Source organism: Xenopus laevis, chromosome 1L, assembly GCF_017654675.1.
Source record: "Xenopus laevis strain J_2021 chromosome 1L, Xenopus_laevis_v10.1, whole genome shotgun sequence".
Taxonomy (NCBI): Eukaryota; Metazoa; Chordata; class Amphibia; order Anura; family Pipidae; genus Xenopus; species Xenopus laevis.
Window position 1 is genome coordinate 4,965,545 of NC_054371.1, and position 26,619 is coordinate 4,992,163.

The 26,619-nt window shown below is 39.6% G+C and overlaps 1 protein-coding gene across 1 annotated transcript; it reads right to left on the reverse strand.

Moving 5' to 3' along the window:
• Positions 1 to 1,727: 1,727 nt before the first annotated feature.
• Positions 1,728 to 26,619, reverse strand: LOC108705249 (vomeronasal type-2 receptor 26). The gene is made up of 6 exons (XM_018242056.2): positions 26,381 to 26,619; positions 24,156 to 24,447; positions 14,440 to 15,276; positions 6,849 to 7,067; positions 2,913 to 3,036; positions 1,728 to 2,635 (listed from the first exon to the last, which is right to left on the reverse strand). The coding sequence occupies exons 1-6, from the start codon at positions 26,617 to 26,619 to the stop codon at positions 1,728 to 1,730; spliced, it is 2,619 nt and encodes an 872-aa protein (XP_018097545.2).

Here is a 26,619-nt window from a genome sequence, read left to right on the forward strand (position 1 = left end):
TCTGTGACTACTGGTAAAGCAAGTCTTACATGGGACTCTTAGATGACCATTGCTATGTAAGTGGAGGAAGGGTTAACCATGTTGAATTTGCAAACACAGAAAGTGATCTCTTAATAACTTAGGCACCAGTGGTTATGGCAACATATACTACACAATATGTAAGGTATGCACACTTTTCATCAGACAAGGGTGGTATCATAAAATATTATTTTTATATAGAGTTAATGTTGGCAATTGCAACAAATTAATATCAGAATAATGTCACTGTACATAGTATTTAAGTATTAGAGCAACTATACATACCACCCAATTGTCTATACAGAGTAAAGGAAGGTAACAAGAAGCAGATACATCTGCCAAAAAATGAGAATGGCCCCAATGTTTCGGCACCAAGGCCTTTGTCAAGGGGATCCTTTTCATCCTTTTCTTCCTTGCCCAACGTAAAGGTTCCTTCCAAGTTCCTGGGTGTGTTTCTCTCTTGTAGTCTGATACTTGGTGTTTGATTCTTTCCTGTACCTGACTTTGCCAACCCTTTGCCCGAACTGACCCCTGCCTGTGTTGACTATTCTTCAGATTGTTATTCGGTGCTGCACTTCTGATCTTTGTATGACCTTGGCCTGCAACCTCAACCTTGTTCCTGCCTTCTGATTTGCTACCACTTTGCCTGATTGGTTTGACCAAGTCTGTTCTTGTTTAAGCTACCTGCTCTCCCATCCCTTTTGTACACGTTTAGTTCCTTTGCTTATCCCCGAAACATTCTCCCTGGTTCTCCCACAATAAGACCTTGCGGCATCTGAGCAGCAGAAGGCTCCAACCAAATCCAAAGTCGGCTGCTATTGGCAGAAGATTGGTCCATGACCGTAACCTTTGAGTCTGTTCTGGGTTTGAGAAACCCTACATGTATGTTACAGAAATGCTTTCAACTAAATAGGGAAACATCTCCGCCTCCAAATTGTGAAACAGCCCTGATGTAGACCTCCTGAAGTGAAGATATGCAAAACCTTTACCCTCCAACCTTTGTTTGCCCTATGCTCTCCCCATATTATCCATGTTAATCTAACCAAGTTGCATATAAATACAGGGACATCAATGAAACATATAACATGAGGTAATTTCTGACGGTTTAACAGTAATACAGTCTTGAGTGTGACATTGTCCTTATCAATCTAAGTTTTTGGGTTAGGATGTCCCATTTTGCACTATGCTTGTTTTTCGCTTGCTCTTCCCTATTGATCATAGTGTGTGTGAATGTAATAAAGACTTTAGGCTGAAATCTCCATTGAGGTTGATGTGAGTGTATAATCTCTGTAAAGTTCTGTAAAATATGTAGGCACTTTATAAACACACTAGGGAATGTATAAGTCCATTGAATTGAAAACTAGGACTTTCCATCTAATCTCTCCATTCTTTTGAAAGGATTGGTAAATAGATACTCTATTGATGGAAGTCATATGTCTTCCAGAAGGCTCTATGAGGAAAAGCAGATGTCAATTTAAAAAGTGCCTTTGCAGGTGTATGCAATGAATAGTCCTCGCTTGTGATTAGAGGGGATGTGCACTTACAATAAAATCTCTCAAATTTGGGATTGAGGTGCTCAGATCTTTCGTATAAAGGGAATACTAATGTCCTTGTAAACAGGTTGTGAGGGCAGAATATGACCTCCAGAACCACAAGACATATCTATTTATCACATAAAAGCTACAGGTGCACTGTTTGTATTCAAAAAGTTATGAGGACTTGTTTCTAAATAAATGTAATTTTGTATTCAAGTCAGGTCTAAATAAAGTAATGTAGCATTTAGGCAGAAATATACAGGCTAAAAGTCCAGCACTTGAGGTGAGTATGGCAAATATCTCCACACACACAGTGTTTTTGCCTTTGGTGCTCAGATAGGCCGGGATCATTGTGATCCAAACACTGCAGAAGAGCAACATGCTGAAAGTGATGTACTTGGCCTCATTAAAACTGTCCGGTAATGTCCGAGCTAAAAATGCTAAAACAAAACTAACAGCTGCCAGAAGCCCCATATACCCAATAACTGAGTAAAAGCCAAAAGCTGAGCCCTCATTGCACTGAATGATGATGGTTCCAGGGTAAGTGTGAAGGTCCAGTTCCTGAAAGGGAGGAGAAATGGCCAACCAAGTCATGCAGATTATTATTTGAATGGATGAGCAGAACAAGACTACAGAATTGGACAGTTTGACTCCAACCCATTTTCTCCATGAGCTCCCTGGCTTGGTGGCTTTGAAAGCAATGTAAACCATGATAGTCTTGGCCAGGAGAGAAGAGACAGCTATGGAGAAGGTGATTCCAAAAGTTATGTTACGCAACATGCAGGTTATGTCCACAGGGCGACCGAGGAACAGAAACACACTGAGGAAGCTCAGCTTGATGGAGACAAGGAGGAGGAAGCTCAGGCTCCTGTTGTTGGCTCTCACTATTGGACTGTCCCGGTATATAATAAAAACTCCCAAAATCAGCACAGTTATAAGAAAGAAAAGAACTGAGATTGATGAAAAAATCACAGAAATCACATCATTTGTGTATGAGAGGAATATTTCTGTTCTTGCAATGCAGATAGTCCTGTTCTTACTGGGCCATTCCATGTCTGGGCATCTGATGCATTTCTCACTGTCTGTAACAATAACAAAACAAACACAAACTACAATGTATTTAGTTATCAGATATAAAGTATTATAAAATAAAATGAAGACTTGTACTAACACTAGTACTGTACTACTAATGCTGTCATTTTCAATTAGCATGTTTACATGCATGTATCTGATTTTGGTGTGAAATATATAAACATATATAACATAAATTTAGTTAATTTAGTATGTCTTTTTAGCTTTTTACTTTAGTTTGAACCTAAATCGTATTATTATTTCCCCTGTTGTAACCATCATTTGTACCAGTTAGATTTGAAATTTCTCCCTCGGAACACGGGACACAATCGTAGCAGCAGGACTGGGTTCTATTATTTGGTGCCTTCCTGAAGCCTGGGAGACAGTTGTCTGAGCACTGGGATTTGGGGATCTAAAAATATGAAAAGAGAAGGTTGAATATTGAATTACATTATAAATTATCACCATCATCATCATCCTCCTTATAATTTCTTTCTGCCAGGAATTTACATAGCAATATGTAGTTACTGTATGTTACCAATAAACTACTGATCATTTTACATTCATTATTATTATTATTAATTAACACTAATAATAATAATAGTGACGCTTACTGTATGATACATTAATACTATATAGCCTTTTTCACAATTAAGAGTTTGTCAACAATCCCCAACTCACATTAATGGTGTGGGGATATTTACAATACATACATACTATACATTATTAATTTAGACTTTATTTTGTTACTGAAGACTATTAATGTGGGATAAGCCCTTTAAACAACCTCCTGCGACTTTTTGTGTTGTATATTCAGATAAGGAACCAGAAATATACATAGATACCAAATTTTTTTTAATGCACAAATTTACATTAGACAATTCATTTTTAAAGCAATTTTACATTTTTAAATATATTACATATATACTCTGTTTATATAATATATATCTGGAACGGTCTAAATCCTAAGACGGACGAATGGCTAGTGTCAGAGGGTTGATATTTGTCACCCCCACCCTCTATGACGCCATAACGCTATAGGGCCCAAGGCAGGATGGACTATAAGGGCTAATGGTCTACTGTGGACAATGGTCACTCATATAGCTTATACTAGGCCATACAAACAAAAGATCATCACTCTGTTACTTAAATTCCAGAGTGTTAGCATAACGCCAGTCTGTCTGGGGGGGCCCCTTTTAGCTGAAGTGCTACTCAAATTACTGGAAATACCACAATGGCCTTGGTAAGCCAATAGCTGATTGCGAGGCTGTGGACCGTTGGAGCTAGGCACAGTATGTTACAACATTCCTTTGATAACATGTAAGACTAAGTAAATCATTTAGACATTAATTGTACAAGGAGGCGTCAGACTATGTATGGTATTTCCGTGAACCCTTTTGTCACAATTACTGTAAATGCCTTCTGAAAGCTATATAACGCCTGGACCAAGAGGTGGGTCTTTGGTAAGTCCTTGGCTGACATTCTGTGTGTTATTCCAACAGCTTACCCAGACAAAACTGTTATGTTGTATTATGTATGAATAAATTGCCTGACTATTACTAAAGGTTTTCCTGAGTTTACTGAGTTTTGTCTTACACGAGGTCAAAATGGTACTACTAAAAATACCATCAACTCTCAGCAATGTCCTCCAAAAGGCGATATATAATAATTAAAGCTTGAGTTAAAAAAATGATCTGCCTTTCCCATAGATTCTGTCTCACGTTGCTGCATTGTGAAGTGATGGAATTTGGAGTTTGTAGAGTATTTTATATTGGCTGGTGCAAAGGTTCTCTGGGAAAAAAACATTTCTGCTTTTGAGAAAGTGGCTGGATAGCCACGAAACACATTAAGTTATGGTTCCTTTATATATGATGTCCTTTTTAATGGAAAAATTATGGAATAATTAAATATGGATTTTTAAAGTGACTTTCAAGTCTATCTATCTCCTATCTATCTACTTCTAAAGCATTTCTACTTTGGTGGAATAAGGGTGAGGGAGGGATGGCATAATACAGTTAGGGTTGGGAGCACAGGTAGACTGTCATAGTTTCCTTAAAATATATCTATCAGGTATTGTGCTGTTTATACCTTATCTGATGGCATTGTAATGTTAGACTGTATGCATTAGTATTAGTTTAGCTGTTATGTGCTGCCACCTAGTGATCCCTTTTAGGATAGCTGCCCACATGTTAATTAGACTCTTGTCATTCAAGGTTAAGCCTTCCCACTAAAGCTCACAGGAAGTAGAGGAGAATCCATTTTGAGCTCACACAGACTGCTCACAAGCAGAGGGACAGACCTCCTTAGGATCTTTCACTTTTACACAGGCCCCTGGTTACATAACCATCTGTAAGTAAGATGATATGTTTCCTGTATGTGTTTACATGTGTGTATATGCTGTACAGCTTGTGATGCAATGTTATTAGGTTCTTTTACAGTTTTACAAAAAGAAATAGAACCCATATAAGGATAAAGCATTCAAGTTTATTGAACTCACAGAGCATTCTGAGTATTCTTTGCTGAGCCTTATGTGGAGTGTGTTAAGCTGGTTGGTTAACCTATATTACACAAAGGCACAGTATAGTGTGGAAACAGTACAGGTATGTTTGTGTAAAAAAATTACATTTATATTTTCAAAAGTTCAGATTCATTCAGGTCATGTTGAAAAGGGGGGGGGGTATATGTACCCTTTAAAGGGACTACTTGTGTGAGCGGTTTGCCCACATATCATGTGGAGTCCATGTGTAACATGTATGATGGACATTCACAGACCTGACTGGGCATCTGAATAATAAATCCTATTCCTGAATTTAAACTGATTCAAGTGATTGTCCAGTTGTGAGTTGGCTAAGTTGCAGCCTGTGTTTTGGTCAATCCATGGTTCATAATAAACCTAAGACTTCTTACTTATCTATCAAGTTCCCCTTCAGTATAAATACAATTTTGAACATGTAATAATATTGTCCCACTCGCCTTTTTCTGCCTTTTAGTCTCATAATCCTCATATTATTTTCCTGAATGGCCACGTGTCCTTATGTTCTTGTGTGATATTTAAAGGGGTGGTTTATCTTTAAGTGAAATTCTAGTATGTTATAGGATGGCCAATGCTAAGCAACTTTTCGTTTGGTCTTTTATAGTTTTTAATAATTTGCCTTTTTCTTCTGACTGTTTCCAGCTTTCAAATGGGGGGGGGGTCACTGAACCCCATCTCTGTAAGGCTACAAATGTATTGTTATTGCTACTTTTTATTACTCATGTTTCTATTCAGGTCTCTCCTACTCAATTTAGACCTAGCAAGAAGATTGCAGAAAATGCAAACCGGAAGAGCTGCTGAATAAAAATCTTAAAAACAAAATAATAAAATAATAATAATAATAATAAATGAAATCCAATTGCAAATTGTTTTAGAATATCACTCTCTACATCATACTAAAGGTTAACTCAAACAACCCCTTTAATAGACATTCTTTCAATGATTCCTTAAACTCTTTCTTTTAAGAGCTCCATTATTAGAGTTATTTAAAATCATAACTGCACAAACTTGTTCTATCTGAATGAACATAGACTGATTTGATCACATTGAAGAGTAAAATAGTAGTGAAGCCACTGTGTACACACTCACATAGAGTTCCATTGTCTCATTTTTTAAAATCAGTGTTGCACAGATTTATACTTGTGTGAGTGAGGGTTAATCCTGAGACAGTGTCAAATTGCCTATGTGGATATATCCTCTCTTGTGTAGAAATATGTAGTTGATACTATTCACCTATTGAAGGAGTTAGTTGGGTTATATCAAGATTATGGTTGTGTGTAAGATGGCCTAGATGTTGAGTCCTACATGAGTTTTCCCCAAAGGTGCCCCCAGTTACACCAACCTGTACTTTGGATCTTGGGAAAAGTGGCTATTTGGGGAGGTGGGATTTAAGATTTACCTGTGCCACATTATATGATGGCAAAAGTAAATCAATAACAGCTTCCTTCTTTGACAGGAGCCTTCAACTTCTTCAGAATTTCTTCTGATTGAATTATAATAAAAGTCAGTTAAGATTTTTGGATGTAACCTTGAAAAAAAGCAAATCAAGGCCAGTTTATATCATAAAGAGCCAGCCAGCAACAATGTATTACTAGTGTCCCACTCTCACCTTTGAAGGTAAAAAAAAATCCAACAATGGAACCCTAGGTGGAACTTTATGTGTGTTATATATAAAAAAAGCTGAATCTGACCTGACTGTCGTTGCTCTTCCATGTTACCTCAAATGGACCAATGTGGAGCTGCTGATCTGATGGTCCCTTTGATAGTAACACTCCAATAATTTCCATATGTGTTTTATGGGATACAAATGTGCAGTAATAGATCCGGTAGTGAGTCACAAACTCACCATTTTCATAGAAATTCAAAGCTTCGTTATCTTCAAAAGGAATGTTTTTGAAATGGTGATGTAACTAAAGCAAATGACACAAAACACTTATTAGCATCCATAATATTAGAGGGAAAATGTGTCTTCCTTCAAAACAATGAGAACAAGCAGAAAACAAAAGCTACTCAAGAATTACTTAAAAACAACAATGTCCTGTCATGGTCCTCAATCCTCAATGAAAAAGCTGTTCCTTCAAAATTCCCTTGTAAAGAAAAGAACTTCAGAATTTTTGCAAGAAAATGGGGAAAATGGCAGATGAGCAATGAAGTCATTACAATGCAGCAGACCCAGCGACTGCCCTGGGATGGGGGGGGCATTTACTTACCAGGTTCCATGTGTAAATACAAGTCTTGGGCAGCAACTGATGAAATGATAGAGACGGAGAAATTGCATGAGAGAAATATTCCATTTCATTGGTGACACCACCAATAAAATGGAAGAGCAGAAGTTGTCTGTATAATTGGATTACTAATGAACTTTCTCGTAAGAATAAAGCTGTATGTTTGCTGACACAGACATGAATATGCTTCAATCAAGTTGTCATATATATTGTAAGAGATTGGATCTCCTCTCAAGCTGGATTTGGGAACATGGTGGTGCAATCATTTCTTACCATAAAGCTGAACTATACAATTCATGTCAGGCAATATATGCACTAGGGGTGACTCCACAACATATGACTGGATTGTGACCAACTTGGGACTTTGATTCATTTATAGAAATCACTATTAAGTGTTGATGCCCTTTATTTATGTATTCAAGGAAGGACCATTTTAGTATATTTATTTGTATAAAAGGTAGTTAATGTGATGTTCTTTATATATTAGAGTGGATATATATATATAAATGTATATGTTGATATACTATTAAAGTGTAAGGAAGCCTTACCCTGGTGGTCTAGTGGGCAGCGGGGTTCACCACTGTGTCCTCACGTGGACACCCACTGCTCCTTTCTCTCCTGTGCCGGCTTCCTCTAAGGCGCATGCCAAGTGCACGTCCGACTTTTAAAGGTGTAGTGCACTGGCGTGTGACGTCAGTTCGCAATGGCACCAAATTCAAATAGTTTAAAAGGGGAATTTAGTCCATTGACTATTCTACGCTCTCTATCCTTATTCCGGCCTGTCTGACCATTCTATCTGCTTGTGCTGGCCCGACCTGCCTGTTCCTGGTGGTGTTCTTCCTTCCAGTATCCTGGTGAGACGATCGTGCCCCTTTGCTCATCCAGAACCATTAGCTTGGCTTCTCTCTCTATTAAGACCTGGCGGCATCCAATTAGCCGAGGCCTCCTCCCGAGGTGAAAGGCGGTGGTTAGAGGCAGAAGTGAGAGCCAAGACCAGGGAGCTTAGCTTGGGTTCTGGATATAGGGTGCCGAACGTCACCGTACAACGGGCCCATGAGACGGAAGAAAATGGAAAAAATCCCGCTATTCCACAAACCACTGAACTGCTGTATTTGACCCTTCTCCAGCGCCTTGATGAACAAGAGGGAAAACAGAACTTTATTCAAGGTCTGCGGTCTCTTTTCGAGAGGCTGGATGCACAGCAATCCTCTTCTGAGATTCCTGAGAGGTCTGCTACTCCGGATAATAGAGGTTTTTCCCATGACCCAAAAATCCCCTTCCCAGATAAGTTTAGTGGGGATAGGAGTAATTTTTTTGTTTTTCAAGAGGCATGTAAGTTGTACCTCAGTATTTTCCCTCACAACTTCCCTACTGGTGAGGATGAAGTAAGGTTCATTATGACCTTAGTACAAGGTGACCCACAAGTTTGTGCACTAAGATTAGCCCCCTCTGACCCTGCCTGTCTATCCCTAGAAGCATTTTTTCTACCATGGCTATATACGATGACCCAGATCGTGCTCGCTCTGCCAATACCGCTATTCGTAAACTCCGTCAAGGGAAAAGAGTTATTGAGTAGAATTCTGCCGCAGTTAAGACGATACAGCTCAGTTAAGACGATACAGCTCTTCTTAGTCAATTCCGGGTGGGACTTTCTAGCTCAGTCAAAAACAGCCCGGTTAATTACCCTCCTTCATCCACTTTGGATGACCTCATGAGGTTAGCCATCCAAATTGACAGGAGGCAAAGGGAAAGACGAGCTGAGGGGGATACTGATTTCCCTATTATATGTAATGACAAGTCACCAACTCCCTCATTTCCTAACCCTCAGGGGGAACCCATGCAATTGGGGGCTACACACTTGTCTCCGGAGGAAAGGGCTCGTAGGCGATCCCTGGGTCTATGTATATATTGTGGGGATAAGGGGCATTTCCTTAAAAATTGTCCCAACAGGCCTGGAAGTCCACAAAACCGTGGTGAAGGGAAGCTCCATTTGGGTAGTGAGATTTCCTCTCCCCAATTTGCCTCAAAAAACTTAGTACCTGTAGTTTTGTCCTGGGGGTTCATTTAAAATTTCCGCCTTGGTGGGTTTTGGGGCTGGGGGAAATTTTTTAGATACTGCCTTCGCAGAAAGGTATAATATTCCCCTTATTCCCCTCACACCTTCTATGAGGATTTCTGCTATTGATAAAAGCCCACTGGGGTCAGGTCTGGTAACCCAAAAATCCAAGGCATTATCCATGTGTGTGAACAATGTGCATTTTCATGTTCTCGATGGTTCCTCATCTCCATTAATTCTGGGGTTACCATGGCTACAGGTACACAACCCCCACATTGATTGAGTAACTGGGGAGGTCATTCAGTGGGGTTCCAAGTACAAAGACTCATGTCTAGCTTCCACTCTAATGGTGGCAGTTGCTTCCCTAGAGCAACTGCCTTCTGTCAAGCATTATTCTAAGTTCTGGGGTACATAATTTCCTATCAGCAGCTACATCCGTTTAGAAAAGAGCAAACAATAAGTCCCATAGCGAAGTATCCAAATTTCAGGTTGGGAACTTGGTTTGGCTATCCACAGGGAATATTAATCTTAAAATCCCATCTCTTAAGCAGGGGCCCAGATTTATAGGTCCATACCCTATTGTGGAAATTGTGAACCCAACCTTTGTCCATCTTGAGCTACCTGACCTGTTTGAGTTTTCTAACCTGTTTTCTGTTTCTGTGTTAAAACCAGCCATACAGGTTCTCCAGCAATCCTGTTCTCCTCCAGTGTTGGTGGGAAGTTTGGTCCAATCTGATGCCAAAGTTGACCACCTTAGGAGACCATTCCATCCCAGGTCTCCTGGTATGCTTGAGGGTCCAGTGGCCCCTCCTAGAGGGGGGTTATGTAAGGAAGCCTTACCCTGGTGGTCTAGTGAGCAGCGGGGTCCTCGGCGTGCATGTCTGTCTTTTAAAGGTGCAGTGCACTGGCGTGTGACATCAGAGCGTAATGTCGCCAAATTCAAATAGTTTAAAAGGGGAATTTAGATTTCAGCACACTGCCTGTTGTTAGGTTCTATTTAAAAGTTCCTGGGTGTTGATTCCTTGTGAATCCTGACTGATCTATTCTGTTTTGACCCTTGCCTGCCGGATTTACTACTCTGATCTCTCCAATCCTGATCCTGCCTGTCTGTGACTATTCTGACCTCTCCAATCGGACCTTTACCTGTCCATTGACTATTCCACGCTCTCTATCCTGATTCCGGCCTGTCTGACCATTCTATCTGCTTGTGCTGGTCCGGCCTGCCTGTTCCTGGTAGTGTTCTTCCTTCCAGTATCCTGGTGAGATGATTGTGCCCCTTTGCTCGTCCAGATCCATTAGCTTAGTTACATAGTTAAATCGGGTTAAAAAAAAACAAAGTCCAAACAGCTTAGCTCCTCTCTCTGTTAAGACCTGGTGGCATCCGATTAGCCGAGGGCTCCTCCCGAGGTGAAAGGCGATGGTTAAAGGCAGAAGTGAGAGCCGAGACCAGGGAGCTTAGCTTGGGTTCTGGATATAGAGTGCCGAACGTGACATAAAGAGATACAGTGTATAGGGGCACGTTTGTTACAGCGAGAGCTGTGAAGATGTGGAATTGTCTCCCTGAATCAGTGGTACAGGCTGATACATTAGATAGGTATAAGAAGGGGGTTGGATGGTGTTTAGCAAGTGAGGGAATACAGGGATATGGGAGAGAGCTCAAAGTACAAGTTGATCCAGGGACTGGTCCCATTGCATCTTGGAGTCAGGAAGGAATGTTTCCCCTCTGAGGCAAATTGGAGTGTTTTTTTTCCTCTGGATCAACTGGCAGTTAGGCAGGTTATATAAATAGACTATAAAAAGTTGAACTTGATGGACGTTTGTCTTTTCTGAACCTAACTTATTATGTAACAATGTATAAAAGTATTGGAGAACATTATTCTATATTACACATTTTCAGATACTGTAAATTCTAAATACATCAAATTAGCTAAAGGACTAGAGACTATTCTATAAAATGACATTATAAGCTTTTCATATGTCCACCGGAGGAAACATCTGAAACTTTACATTAAAAAGAGAACTAAACTATGGATACACTGAATCCAGGATTCAGTTCAGGATTCAATGAAAATTTGGCTGTTTCAGTAGGATTCATATTCGGCCGAATCCAAGTGCCTGGCTGAATTAAATCTGAATCTCAAAAAATCACAACTTTTCATCACAAAAAAGTAAAAAAAAATGTTTAACAGGTTCAGATTCATTTTGGTATTCGGCCAAATCTTTTACAAAGTATTTTGGATTTAGCCAAGCCCTGAAATAGTGGATTCAGGGCGTCTCTACACTAAACCCTGCTGCACTGCACTGCTCAACCATACTTTACTTAGTTGTTGCTGGACTACAAATCCCAGCATACTTTAACACATTATCAAGGTTAAGACAAGCTAGAAGTTGTAGTCCAGCATCATCAGACTTGTATTTGTAAATCAATATTGCACAATAAGATTTTCTCCATCTCTTCAAGGCCCAGAGCAGCATTAACATGCAAAATAATCCTACAATGATAATCCCAGCTAACTTGTGTAAATCTGGCTCCATGTTCTTTGTTCCTGCACTTGGAATTGGCATCTTTAAGCACAACTCTGAATAAGTCTGTCCTTCCTCCCCGTGACTCATTCCATTTTAATATAAGAAATTAAAAAATGGCACATGAATCTCTGTTTGTAAGATAAGAGCAAGATGGCTGACAGTGATGGGAATGATATAGAGCTTAAGTGGACACCTACACCTGCTTGAACAAAAAAAGAGGAGAAAATACTCATATACTCATAATAACCATTTCTTTATACATTTTGCATTCAATATTTTTTATTATTTAACTATTGTTCAAGAAAACACAAAAATTACACAAGTACATAAAATTACTCTGATTTAGAACTAAGGTCTGTGATTTTGTCTGTTAAAGAAAATAAGTCCTTATGGCAAATAACATGTTACAGAACCCTGTACATACTCAGGTTACCCTCCACCCTACTTGGCCTGTACACCACAGCCTGCAATCCTGCAATCCCAAGGCATGTGCCTCTTTGCCTTCTCCCTGTTCGAGCGCTGATTTATTATTTACTAGCCAGAAACTCTTGATATAGATTTGTTTATAGACGGAAAAGTCTAGCAACAAGTTTAAGACTGGCTAAATGAAAAAAAAGTAGAAGGCCTCTTAGAATTAAGATTCAGTTTTCTAAACAGGTTCTAATAAGGATATACAAGTAACAAGTGTTTAGCAGTTTCTTCTGAGAGACAAGAACAATTAACAGGTAGGCAACAAGCTGAATAAACAGGGTTAATGAGCATGAGTTCTCAGTATTAATAGTAAGCCAGGCTTGAGTAAAAATATATCGTTTTGTTATAGTGTTTATAGTTATGTTTAATTATGAGGTAGAGTTGATTAATTTTTGAAAGATAGCCATGAGGTATTTACAGTAGATACAGTACAAATATCTGTGGTTACTAAAGTGTCTAAATATGGGCCATGGGGTCTCCTGAACTCAGATTGTGTGGGGAGAAGGGCCAAGTATAGAACCTTGGCTCTGAGCACAACTGTTATTGAATTGTAAAGACTTTATGGAAGCCAATAAGTGAGGATACATCCAATTAGTTAGCCTGAAATGATAGATGTTGACAAGCATATTAGGGCCAGAAGAAGTGTAAAGACATTAGTGAATGCAACCAAGAGCATTAGATAGAACAGATTGGTCATTACTGCAAGTATTCTGAATCATTTTTGACTTAAAAAGGTGGTTAGATATATGGCAAATAAAACTAATCAATATATATACTGAGCTATTAGATGAGAGGAAAGTCTTAGTTAGAGAGAAAAGTTTAAGGCATAAAGAAAGGACACTGGGAAGATAGGATAATGTTTACCCCCAAGTTGGCCAAACGGGTGACAAAAAGAGAGACCATCATAAGAAAGCAAAGCCACAAGAGATATGAACACTCCTGAAAATGTTCATGGGTTACAATGGATTGTTACAGACTAATCAGGAAGAAGAAGGCTCGGAATCTGAATAGTGTTAAATAGTGTAGAGCTGAAAAAAGCTTTGAGCAAAAGGCAATAATCACAATAATAATATTTCTAGGGACAAAGGAGGACATCATTTCAGAGTCCATAACAGAGGAGAACAGTCATACCAATAACTATCCTGCTGTGGCAGTGAAATGCATTCAGGGCTAATGGTACCTCAGGACTAAGCAAATCTTATCCCACTATGCATTCACATACAAGTTTTTTTTAATTACTTTTCTATTGCAGGGTCAGATATTCACAACTACGTAATCTTGTGCCCTGGTTGGTTTGGCCAGTTCTGGTTATCACAATTTTTCTGCTCAACGAACATGCATGTGTACATTTCCTCTGTGACAGAATTGTTATTCTTGGTCAAGAGAAAGGAATAGAGAACATTCACTTTTTTATATTAAATTATTGGTAGAAGAAAGAAGTCTGCCAAGCTTTAGGAGTGGAGCATTTGTAAGAACATCTCTTCTTGCTACAGCTCTTCAGTATTTCACTTGATAAAATTATTGGAAATTGTAATTCTTGCATGGGGAAACCTTTCCAGGTACCCACCTGTCTAATTTTACTGGCAAACTATAGAAGCCCATCTTTATAGCACATATTTTAGATACATTTCAAGGGTTAGAGCCACTCACTCTCCCACAAGACAAAGCTGGATCATGAACATTTACAACACTTCTCTTTGAAATGCTTGTGGATTTCAGCCTGTTGATGGAGATCTCTTTACTGCATAGGTCCTCATTATAATCTGATTGATGGCCATGGTCAAACAATCAGATCAACCCAACTTTGCCAAACATATTGGTGGCAAAATGGGTATTTATGTATACTGTATGCCAAGCATTATATATTTATACTTGAAGACTAAACCTCAGATGAAACAAAAAAAAATAAAAGGACCCTTTTAAAATGTATGTAAAAATGGTTTAATAAACGGATGTAATTCTGGGATGACACTCTCTCTTTAAAGCACATTATTAAATACTTACCTGAAATTTATAATTATACTTATTTTTTCTTTTTATAGGACTTTCCTGGTCAATATACATTTGCATATTGTGAATTGCATGAGTCATTATATGAACTGCAAAGGCCACTTGGGGAATGTGTAATGCGTCATCAAAATAGCGGACATTTGTTAGGCGTTCCTTCCCAGTGCAGTTACGAAGCTCATCTCTGTAAACTCTTTTATAATGTTCATTTTTGCTTTTGTCCTTTGATAAACAGTAATGATTTTGCATCCAGATATCTTGCAATAATTTGTCTTTGGGGTTGTTTGAAGGATGGAGACTGTCTAGGTAAGGTTTTAATGAGGGGCCATGAAGATAAAATGCTAAATATTGCATAAAGCCTAAACTACCATTAAATATTTCCATGGCATAATCCATCATGTGATAATTCACAGATAAAGCATAAGAAAGAATTAATGTCCTCTCAATTAATTCCTTAGTATATTTAGATAGACTTGAGGCACTGGCTGCCGAAACTGTTCCACATAGTAAAATGATTCTAGCAGAAGACTTTTGAATGATCTGTTTATTTCTTGTTTCCTCATTCAATCCAGATGGAGTTGTGTCTAAAAAGCTACTTATCTTTATGGTGAAGTCAGCACATATCCCATGAATTATGAGATACTTTGTCAAAAGCTGATGTTCATTTCCTCCTTCATAATCATCCACTCGTATTATTCCAATCCAGGTCCAGCCAAAATATTTCAATGTTTTGCTTAAAGCAAGATAATGATAATGATCCGTTTGTACTGTCCGGAAAAAGTACGGGTAAGTGACTCTGTCACTGAGCAATGGGTCTGTGGCACCAGAACTGATCTACAAATAGAGAAAATAAGATTACAGGCATCAAAACATTACATTGCTTAATAAATATACATGTCAGTATATTCCTCTTGTAAGCAAGGAACGTCGTTGCAAAACAAAACCATTGTGGTTTGATTTTGAAGTGTTGGTGTTGAGGTGGGTAAGAAAAGACTTGCTTTTAAGGCTTTCAAGTTAGCTGGGATAGCTGAAATGTTTATCAGGTACAAGGAGGCCAATAAATCATGCAAAAGCTAACATTGATGGAATAGGGTAAAAATTCAATTTTTTTAAAATATGTAAATAGTAAAAAATTAAGCAGGAAGGGGTGGGACCATTACAGGAGAACTAAACCCATGACCCTCTCAACCCCCCTCCACTGTTTGCTTCACTGCCACTGCTCCAAGCTCCCAGCCCACAGTATACATTCCTTTTAGAGAACATAGATGGAAGATGGCCCCTTTGAACTCCTTCATAACTCTGAAAATGTATAGCCGGTCAGCAGAATGGAGACTTTAAAAACAGTAAGCACTGTTGGCAGGGAGCTAGAAGCGGGGGGGGGGGGGGGGCAGTAAACCAAGCAGTGAAGGGGTGGAGGGGGTCAAGGATTTGTTTCTCCTTGATATCAGAGGGGTGTTATTGCTATTTTTCATTTATCTTCACAAATGAGAAACCAGTTAATGAAGGTTCCTTTCTTAATAGTCCCAATCCTATGAATACAACTAATGTTGCATGGTTCACACATGAGGAAATTCAAAAGAGACTAGAACATGTTAAGATAAACAAAAGTTTATGTTAAGATAAACAGCTATAAGTTTGTGCCAGCATGATTTAATGGGTAATAGGTCTTCCCAGACAACTTTAATCTATTTTTATGTTAATTTGAGCAGAGACATTGACTCTAGGATGGCAGTGGGTGTGATTTACTTAGACTTTGCTAAAGCATTTGATACAGTAGCACGCAGAAGTTTACTGGTTAAATTACGGAATGTTGGCCTGGAACATAGTATTTGTACGTGGATAGAGAACCGGCTTAAAGGAAAATGATGTTCAATGTTGATAAATGCCAAAATAATATAAATGCAAGTTATACATTAAATTGCAGAGTTTTTGGAGTTTCCTTACTCAAGAAGGATCTTGGGTTTTTTATAGATAACAAGTTGTCTAACTCTGGGCAGTGTCATTCTGTGGCTACTAAAGCAAATAAAGTTCTGTCTTGCATAAAAAGGGCAGTAACTCAAGGGATAAAACATAATTTTGCCTCTTTATAGATGAGGCTGGAGCTGGAGAGAGTGCAGAGACTAAGTGCCACCAAACTGCTTAGAGTGATGGAATACTTAAATTATGAGGAGAGATTGTCTCTGGAAAAAGGGTGCTTGCGAGGGGACATGATAACACTTTACAAGTACAAGAGAACATTATAGAAAAATAGCAAGGAAGCTTTTTACTCATAAAGAGGATCATTGCACCAGAGGCCTCCCCTTCAGATTAGAGGAAAGGAAGCAGCATAGGTGGTTCTTCACAGTGAGGACAGTGAGGTTGGGGAATTCACTGCTGATTCAGTTAATGCATTTAAGAGGCCCTTGGATGATTTTTAGATAGACATAATATCAAAGGCTATTGTGACATTAAAATCTACAATTAGTATAGATATGGGTATATATAATTTCAGTGAGTGTATGGAGGGGTGTGTGTATGGGTGCTGGGTTTCATTTTTTACACCTGATTTAACTGTGTAGCTATGTCCCACAGACATTTGAGCCATTGATACACTTTGCACTTTGAGTTTGATTGAAAATCAGTAGCAAAGGGTCCAGAGAGCAGTACTGGTGGAACAAGATCCTGTCTCACATCCTAATGTTCATATCTGAATGACATACATATGCATACATGACATACCCACCTGTATTTCTGATGCTCCGAGATGTCAGGGACTGATTTATTAATAATAGTGGACGGAGGTTTGACAGAGAAAACTATTTTTAAAGAGAAATTAATTAAAGTTATAAAGAATTTAAAAGGGATTTAACCAGCCACACTGTTCAGCCACACTTTAAACAAGTATCGATGGGCTACAAATTATAGAATAGGACATATTATAAAGTTAAATACAAGCTCCAAGTTGTAGTCCAGCAACATCAGTACCATCTCAAGAGCACCCACTCCACACTCTGTCCTACTTGAATCCTTGCCTGACCACTGCTCCTTCCAACACTTTCCTGTGGTACAGAGCTGCTGTCACGGTCGTCATCCTAAATTCAGAACCAATGTTCAGCACCCTGTTCTCGGCTCTTGCTTCCGCCTTTAACAGCTGCCTTTCACCTTGGGAGGAGCCCTGGGCTAATCGGATGCTGCCAGGTTTTAATAAGAGAGGTGCCAAATAAGGGGTTCTGAACGAGCAAAGGAGCACGACTGTAAAACAAAAAGTCGTTTGGGCAGACAGTCACAGTTCAAGACATAGACAGGAGGCGTAGTCAGATCGGGGCGGGGCAGGCAGAGTACAAATGGAGCCAGGCAGGCAAGGGTCAAACCGGAAGATCAATCAGAAAGGGGTACAGAAACAGCAGAGTCCATAATCAGGCAAGGGACAGGATTCAGAAGTCAGCATCGTCAGTAGCAGGCAGGCGTCACAACAGAGAATCAGATACAAAAGCTTAAACAGCACGGAAGCACAAGGAAACTCAGGAACAAAATCCTATAATGGGCAAGGCAAATTATCATCTGTGGCTTTAAATACTTTTAAACTTTGCGTGTTAACGCCAGCGCGCATGCGCCAATAAAGAAGGGAGTCGTGCGCCGCGTGTGCCCTAAGGCAGAGAACTTTTCAAGGAGCAACGGTGTGGTGGGCATCCCAGACGAGGAGGCTGCAGGCGTCCCTGCAGACCTCCTCCCACTAGACCACCAGGGTAAGTTATCACATTACCACCCTCTCGAGGAGGGGCCACCGGACCCCCAGACTTCTCAGGAAACTTGCTAGACGATCAGCCCTAACATCACAAACAGGAACCCAAGAATTCTCCTCAGGGCTTAACCCTTCCAATGAACAAGATACTGTAACCTACCCCGCACACGGCGAGAGTCAAGGAGTTCTTGGACTACGAATTCAGGCTGACCTTCTACCAACACTGGGGGAGGAAAGGACTGTTTGCACACCTGTGTGGCTGGTTTTAAGAGACATGAAAATAATTAGAGATCTTAAAATTATCAGGTAGTTTGAGACAAACAGAAGAAGACTGATTATTTCAGTAATAGGATATGGACCAATAAACCTGGGTCCCAATTTGAGTGAGGGAACCTTAAGTTTGCTGTTTGTTGCGGATAACTAAACTGAATCTCCTACCTGAAATTTCAGTGCCTCTCTACGAGACCTATCGGCTGCCCTCTTTTGAGTGGTCGTAGCTGCAGAAAGAGAGTCCTGCACCCCAGACCAGATCTTGGCAAATTGTTTGACAGAAGACTTAACAGATGGTACAGAGGATAATGAACCAGAAAAAGAAAATGAATTGGGATGTAAACCATTAACAAAAAAATTGTGATTGACCAGTAGAAGCATTATTTGCATTATTGTAAGCAAATTCTGGCCAAGGTAATAGTTCAACCCATGAAGATTGGTTGTCAGACACATAACACCTTAAAAATTGTTCAAGGAACTGATTAACCATTTCATTTTGACCATTGGTTTGAGGGTGATATGCAGTAGAGAAAGACAAATCAATCCCAACAAAAGAGCAGAATTTAGAAACAATATTAACTGGAAAACCATGTAATTTAGAAATATTAGAAATTAATAACTCAGCCAAGGTCTTAGCAGATGGGAGGCATGGGAGGGAAATGAAATGACTCATTTTGCTGAACCTATCCACCACCACCCAAATCATAGTTTTCCCATGAGATGAAGGGAGGTCCACAATAAAATCCATAGACAGATGGGACCAGGGTCTGTCAGGAATAGGAAATGGCTTTAGCAATCCCTGTGACAGGTTCCTAGAAGACTTTGATCTCTGACAAACAGGGCAAGAATAAACAACATTTTTGACATCTTGTTTAAATGAAGGCCACCACACATCATGGGACAATAAAGACATAGTTTTAGAGATACCAGGATGTCCCACCATTTTTGAATTATGAGCCTCACCCAGGACCTGTTCCCTTAAGCCTTCAGGTACAAATAACCTCCCGGAAGGAGTATCTACAGGGGCAGAAGATTGAACTGAGGATAATAGTGTGGCAAGGTCTGATCCCAGAGCTTCCACAATCAACTTGCCCAGAATGGGAACACACTCACTAGGTTCAGACAGGTTAGACTCAAAACTCCTAGAGAGTGCATCAGCCTTAGTGTTTTTGGAACCAGGCCTGTAAGTGAGGGAGAAATTAAACCGGGTAAAAAATAAAGCCCATCTAGCCTGTCTAGGATTCAACCGTTTGGCAGACTCGATTCTTGTGATCAGTAAAGTTATGGGATGTTTAGCCTCCTCCAACAAGTGTTGCCATTCCTCAAAGGCCCATTTGATAGCCAGCAATTCTCTATCTCCAATGTCATAATTGGCTTTGGCAGGTGAAAATTTCCTACAGAAGAATGCACATGCATGCACCTTGTTGGTTATTGGATGCCTTTGAGAAAGGACCGCCCCTGCCCCAACCTCTGAGGAATCTACCTCTACAATAAAAGGTAGCGTGGTATCGGGGTGACGGAGAATGGGGGCGGACACAAGCTTGAATAGCCTAGGGAGGCCACATACTTGGATCTGCACCCTTTTTGGTTAGATCCGTAATTGGAGAAACCACCAAAGAAAAGATTTTAATGAACTGATTATAATAATGAGCAAAGCCTAAGAATCTTTGAGTTGCACGTAAAAAAAGAGACTGAGCCCAATCCAGTACGGCCTTACAATTCTCAGGATCCATTTCAAGACCCTTACCTGAGATATTAAACCCTAGAAATTAAACAGAAGAAACCTCAAAGGTGCATTTCTCAAGTTTTGCAAATAAATTATTCTTTCTTAACTTGAGCAACACCTCCCGGACATGTTTTTGATGGTCACTCAAGTTAGAGGAAAAAAATTAGAATATCGTTAAGATATACCACTACGAATAACACCAGCAGGTCCCTGAAGATGTCATTGACAAATTCTTGGAACACTGCGGGGGCGTTGCAAAGACCAAATGGCATCACTAAATATTCGTAGTGGCCATCCCTGGTGTTAAAGGCCATTTTCCACTCATCCCCTCCCCTGATATGGATGAGGTTATATGCACCTCTAAGGTCAAGTTTTAATAAACAGAAGCATTTTTGACCTGATCAAAAAGTTCAGCGGAAAAAAATCAGCAGAAGGGGATAACGGTTTTGGTTATGGTAATTTTATTAAGACCTCTATAGTCGATTTTTGGTTCATGGGTTTTATGAACATTACCCATTGCGGCATGAGAACCCACTTGAATGGCAACAGGAGGTGAAACTACTGGACTTGGCGACTGTTGCGGAGTGTCCAGTCTGCGAGTCAAGTTACGAAAGCCTTGCATCAGATAATCTTGCTTTCGCTCTTGATCCTCCATGCGCTGCCGCAGAGTAGTAAGGAGCGCTTCAGTGGTAGCAGCAGCGTGACCTTCGTCTTCCATTCTGGCCCGTTATAATGTCACGGTCGGTACCCTAAATTCAGAACCAATGCTAAGCACCCTGTTCTCGGCTCTTGCTTCTGCCTTTAACAGCCGCCTTTCACCTCGGGAGGAGCCCTCGGCTAATCGGATGCCGCCAGGTCTTAATAAGAGAGGTGCCAAATAAGGGGTTCTGAACGAGCAAAGGTGCACAACTGTAAAGCAAAGTCTTTTGGGCAGACAGTCACAGTTCAAGGCATAGACAGGAGGCGTAGTCAGATCAGGACGGGTCGGGGCAGGTACAAACGGAGTCTGGCAGGCAAGGGTCAAACCGGACGATCAATCAGAAAGGGGTACAGAAACAGCCAATAATCAGGCAAGGGTCAGGATTCAGAAGTCACGATCGTCAGAAGCAGGCAGGGGTCACAACAGATAATCAGATGCAAAAGCTTAAACAGCACAGAAGCACCAGGAAACTCAGGAACAAGATCCTATAACGGGCAAGGCAAATTATCATCTGTGGCTTTAAATACTTTTAAACTTCACGCCACTGTGCGTTGGCGTTATCATGCCAGCGTGCATGCGCCAATAAATAAGGAAGTCGCATGCCGTGCACGGCCTAAGGCACAGAACTTTTAGAGGAGCGATGGCGTGGCGGGCGTTCCTGACGAGGAGGCTGCAGACGTCCCTGCAGACCTCCTCCCACTGGACCACCAGGGTAAGTTATCACAGCTGCCATACAGACCATCTACTGAAGAACTTGCATATAGCGAACAGAAGGAGGGTTGCCAGGAATAAGTACTTACATGATGATAGAAAGGAGATGACTAAAGACAATGGAGGGAATAAGGGGATCAGATATGGGCAGGAAATGAAGCTTCAGGGGAATGGAGACAGGAGAAAGAATGGAAGTCAATGGAAATGGGAGGTCACAGGGTGATGTGGAGTAAAACGTATGGTGGTACGAGTGGCAGAGCAATAAAAATAGATATCAGGGGCTCTGTTACCAATCCCCCCAAACCCGAGTCTGTAAGCATCCACAACACCACAGCTCTGTGCCAGAATGGAGGCAGGAACAGGGGGTAATAGTTTGTGCATCTGTGTGAGGGTTGTGGCTTCCTACTGGGCCCCCTCTCTCTGTGGGCCCTCAATTTTTGAGGGGTTTGATGTCCCTATTTTGCCACTATATGAAGGGGGTGAGTTTTGCAGGACACAAAGCCTTGTGAGTTAATTGTATGTTGAGCTGTAGCTGTGTTATGTGAACTGAGGCCTTGTGTTTTATATGGTCAAGTAATGTCACTTCTAATATCCTTATAATGTACAGTACAGGGTAAATTATCCACTGTGTAATAACTGTACATCTCTACGCACTATGCAAGAGGGGTTTCTAAAGTTTGGGGCAAATAAGTTCTTTGTCAACTGTGCCAACCAAAAAAACTGTTTACCATAGAGATTCAGGAAGTGGTACATACAATTCTCTTACCTCGATCTTCCATTTTGTTATTTTGCTGACCATTTTCTTTAGTTATTCATTTTATGATCATAACTTTGTAACTAAAAACCCCTGTTTTTATAAAAAGATGAACTTACATTGATACTAGATCACTTATGAGACAGGGACCAGAAAATGTGCAATGATCAATCCCTCCTATTTTTGTGTACATTTTTAGTTAATTTTGGCTAGATCAGTAGCACTTCCATTGTATTAAAAGGAATACTGTCATAGGAAAACATGTTTTTTCTTCAAAATGCATCAGTTAATAGTGTTGCTCCAACAGAATTCTTCACTGAAATCGATTTTTCAGAAGAATATCATCATCATGCTTCTGATGAAGTGACGTTCAGTCACGAAACTCCTTAAGCTACTTCCCTTTCCCGCTCCCACTGATGTATCTTAACATGGAATAATAAAGATTCAATTGTTTTTACTCAAGCTTTTTCCCTGGAAATCGTTGGTCCGGTGATGTAACCCTCACTATCAGGTTTGAAGTTTGAAGAGTTTGTCTCCACTATAGAGTCGTTTTAGAGGAATCGACTGGTAAATGGATCAGACTCCTTGTTCTTTCTGTTAGGGCTGGAACTGTGTGCACCGTCTCTTCTCTGTTATTTCTCCTACTTAACTGAATGTGTCTCAGTGGGACTTGGATATTACTATTTTGTGTTGTTCTTAGATCTACCAGGCAGCTGTTATCCTGTGTTAGAGAGCTGCTATCTGGTTACCTTCCCAATGTTCTTTTGTTTGGCTGCTGGAGGGGGATGATAACACTTCAACTTGCAGTACAGCAGTAAAGAGTGATAAAGCTTATCTGTGCACAAGTCACATGACTGGGGGCTGCTGGGAAACTGACAATATGTCTAGTCCCATGTCAGATTTCAAAATTAAATATAAAATCTGTTTGCTCTTTTGAAAAATGGATTTTAGTGCAGAATTCTGCTGGAGCAGCACTATTAACTGATATGTTTTTTTTAAAAAAAAACATGACAATATCCTTTTAAATATATATTTTACTTAGGTATAATAGTTTAGTAGGTAGCACCTCCCATTGATAACGATTTGAAACAAGAATAGTGGTGTGCAAGGTCATTAATAGTTAAATATAGAGAAAAAAAGAGAAAGTATGACCCATAGATTTGCACCTTCCCACACTGGTTAACTGGATTCCCAAAGCAACAAAATAATATAATAAAATATAACTTTTATTAAATACATCCTAAAATTGTGATGAGACAAAATAAAGTGTATATTAAAATCAAGGTTAGGTAGGGAAGCTGAAGTAGACTCAGGGTCATCAGCTAATAGACGGTATTTACTTGTCAGAACAGTGCGGTTTTAAGTTCAAATGTATGGTGAGTTACCCACGACTTCACTCACAGTCTGGGGTACTGGTAGCCCACCATGAGTCTACTTCAGCTTCCCTACCTAACCTTGATTTTAATATACACTTTATTTTGTCTCATCACAATTTTAGGATGTATTTAATAAAAGTTATATTTTATTATATTATTTTGTTGCTTTGGGAATCCAGTTAACCAGTGTGGGAAGGTGCAAATCTATGGGTCATACTTTCTCTTTTTTTCTCTATATTTTACTTAGCCTTGGCCCTTTTTTGCCTTTTCTTTAGTTACAAAAGACAATGTTAAAATTCAAATAAAGGGGGATAAAGGACAGGATCTAAACTGCATTTCCAGAGGCATAGGTGAATCTATAAGGGCTATATAATGGTTGGTGCCTGACAAGGATATTAATTCTTCACTTTTTTCCTTTTTTTTCCTCTTTTATGTTGTTGCTTTTGTTTCCTCACCTGTGAATAGCCAAACAGACTCAGAATTTGGGCTATGGGTACTGTTGTCACTGAACTGAAATCCCCGATAAATCCAGCAATGTTTCTGTTTGCCACACAGGAGTAATTGGGAACCGGCTCCCTGGTACCAGATAATATCTGTAATACACTCCTCACTGCCTTCTCCGCTTGCCCACAGGAATCATATATATGGTACCCCAAAGTCCGGTTGGGAAACAAGGATTGCTCATAGTTAATTATTTTGATGAGTAACTGGAAATCCACCAGCTGTCTGTAATATTGAGGGAGGACCCTGAGAAAATAAATAATTCAAGTCAGGGCAGAATATTTCAGAAAAATAATATTAAACTAAAATTCAAATTACAGTTTTACATTCCTGAATGATGTAAGTTTCTTTATACAGCCTTTATACATTACATTTTTGCCTAACTAACTATAACAGATACATTTTTTATTTTGCACAGCCTGTCTATTTACCCAGTTTTTATTTTCACACTGAACTATTCCTTTAATTTGAAGGAAAGTTTCCACCAGTCGACTGAAGGAAACTGAAGAGCCACAACTTGCAGCTCCTCTTTACTTCCTACTGTAGGTTGTGTGGCTTCCCCCTAAAACTAATTTTTTTTCCTGCTTCAAAATTGTTCTCATCTTTCCATGACTTTTGCACAAGATCATAACATTTTGATCTGACCTATACACTGTACATATTATAACGGTATGGGAACCATTATCTGGAGAACTAAGAAATAATGTAAATAATTCTTATTGGAAGAAAAACCACTCAATTTGGTTTATTCAATTTTTACATGATTTTCTAGTAGGTATGTAGGTATGAAAAACCAAATTACCGGAAAGATCCATTATCAGGAAAACTCCAGGTCCTGAACTGGATAACAGGTCCCACCATACCTGCATTTTATTCTAACACAAGTACAATGGCACTGACTTGGATCAAATACTGAGTAACCATTGAGAATCAATAACATATTAAGGTTTTATACATTCTATACATTGTGGAACAAAGGGTATATGTAAAACAACATATTAAATACAAGAAACCTTTGCAAATGTGATAAGTAATTGCTGATTGCATCAGTAAAGTGATTAGAACTTTTTCCAGAGTTTGCAAAATTGTATTCATGCATTCTACAGCCCAGGCCTAGATTGTTGGCTCAACTTCAGAAGTTCACATTTTTGGTCATTACCAAGTTGAGAGGAAACAGTTTCATGGACCACACAATAGATTACAGCAACGAGCAAAGGGCCAAAGACCCAGTTTCCTATTAAGCAGGCTGACTGGCTTGCGGTTGGTCACCTTGTAAGCACGATTTTAAAAGCAAATGGCAGTTACTAGACTGGGCGGGATACTTTCTTTTGCATCAATCAAGAGCAGACTAAGCAGTGAAGTGCCTTACCAAGAAGAAAGATGGCAACGGTGGGCTAATTTGGAACCATGGACCTTCAGTTCTTGAAAAGCTTAAAACGGGGTCCAACATTTTTTTTTTTTAGGATTTTTTTGCCAGTGCAATAGCACGCATTTTACAAATAAAAACTGGAAAACTTCAAAGCTCATACTTTTCTCACAGAACACAACATATTTCCAAAAAAGATAGAAGGAAACAGTAGGTCTACTCTTATCTGCCCAAGCATCCATACCATTACTGTGTTGTGCAACCTGTGCCACTAGTTCTCCCTAACTTGCTTGTCAGAATTGGATCTGTGAGGAGAGATACATCATATTAGAGTGTGTGGGGCACCTGCACTTTACTTTGTTGTTTTTACGCAGAACTGAAGTTAATCAGTAAGAACATGGCTTATCAAACTAACACTTATTTCTATGTCATTGTCCGTTATCCCAGTAATACAGATAATTTCAGATGTTAAATTCCACTAAATTTTAAAGTTTGTCTTTAGGACAATTTTTACTAAATGTGTTTCCTGCCAAAGCCTAACTAGATAAAAAAAAAGTCAGAGAGGTGGTTCCTATACATTATTTGACAAGTATCTGGCAAGTAAAGTCAGTCGACTATGTGTATGGATAGTGCCTACTGTTTGGTATGCAGCCTGACATTTGACATGCCTTTGTATATTAAACCTGATAAACAATTGGACCTGCCGCAATCACCTCAAAACCACCCAATCAGTTGATGTTTCCAATAGCAAACAAAATTGTTACAGAAAAGGCAAACGTATTGTCTTTCTTCCAATAAAGTGATGTGACTTACACAACACACATTCTCTTCTTGTAGGCGTCACTTTCCTTCATGTAGTCAATCATGAGTGCGTTCATGGATAAAATCCCTCCAATCATGATATCTCCTTCCTGGATATACTCATAGTCCTCATAGGTTTCAATGATATTCAGATGGCAAGCAGGATTCTCAGCTGGAGCTCCACATCTGCAGGGAACCACACACAAAACTACCACATATATCAGTACTTTGAATGGATTATTTGCAGCCAT

Excerpts from the sequence above, each read along its gene's own strand:
- LOC108705249 (XM_018242056.2), bottom strand. The coding sequence starts at position 26,619 with ATGGCTGCAAATAATCCATTCAAAGTACTGATATATGTGGTAGTTTTG. Across the intron at positions 7,068-14,439 it reads AGTATAATTATAAATTTCAG|TTACATCACCATTTCAAAAA; the intron begins GTAAGTATTTAA and ends CATTTGCTTTAG. Across the intron at positions 2,636-2,912 it reads AGAAATTTCAAATCTAACTG|ACAGTGAGAAATGCATCAGA; the intron begins GTACAAATGATG and ends TTATTGTTACAG.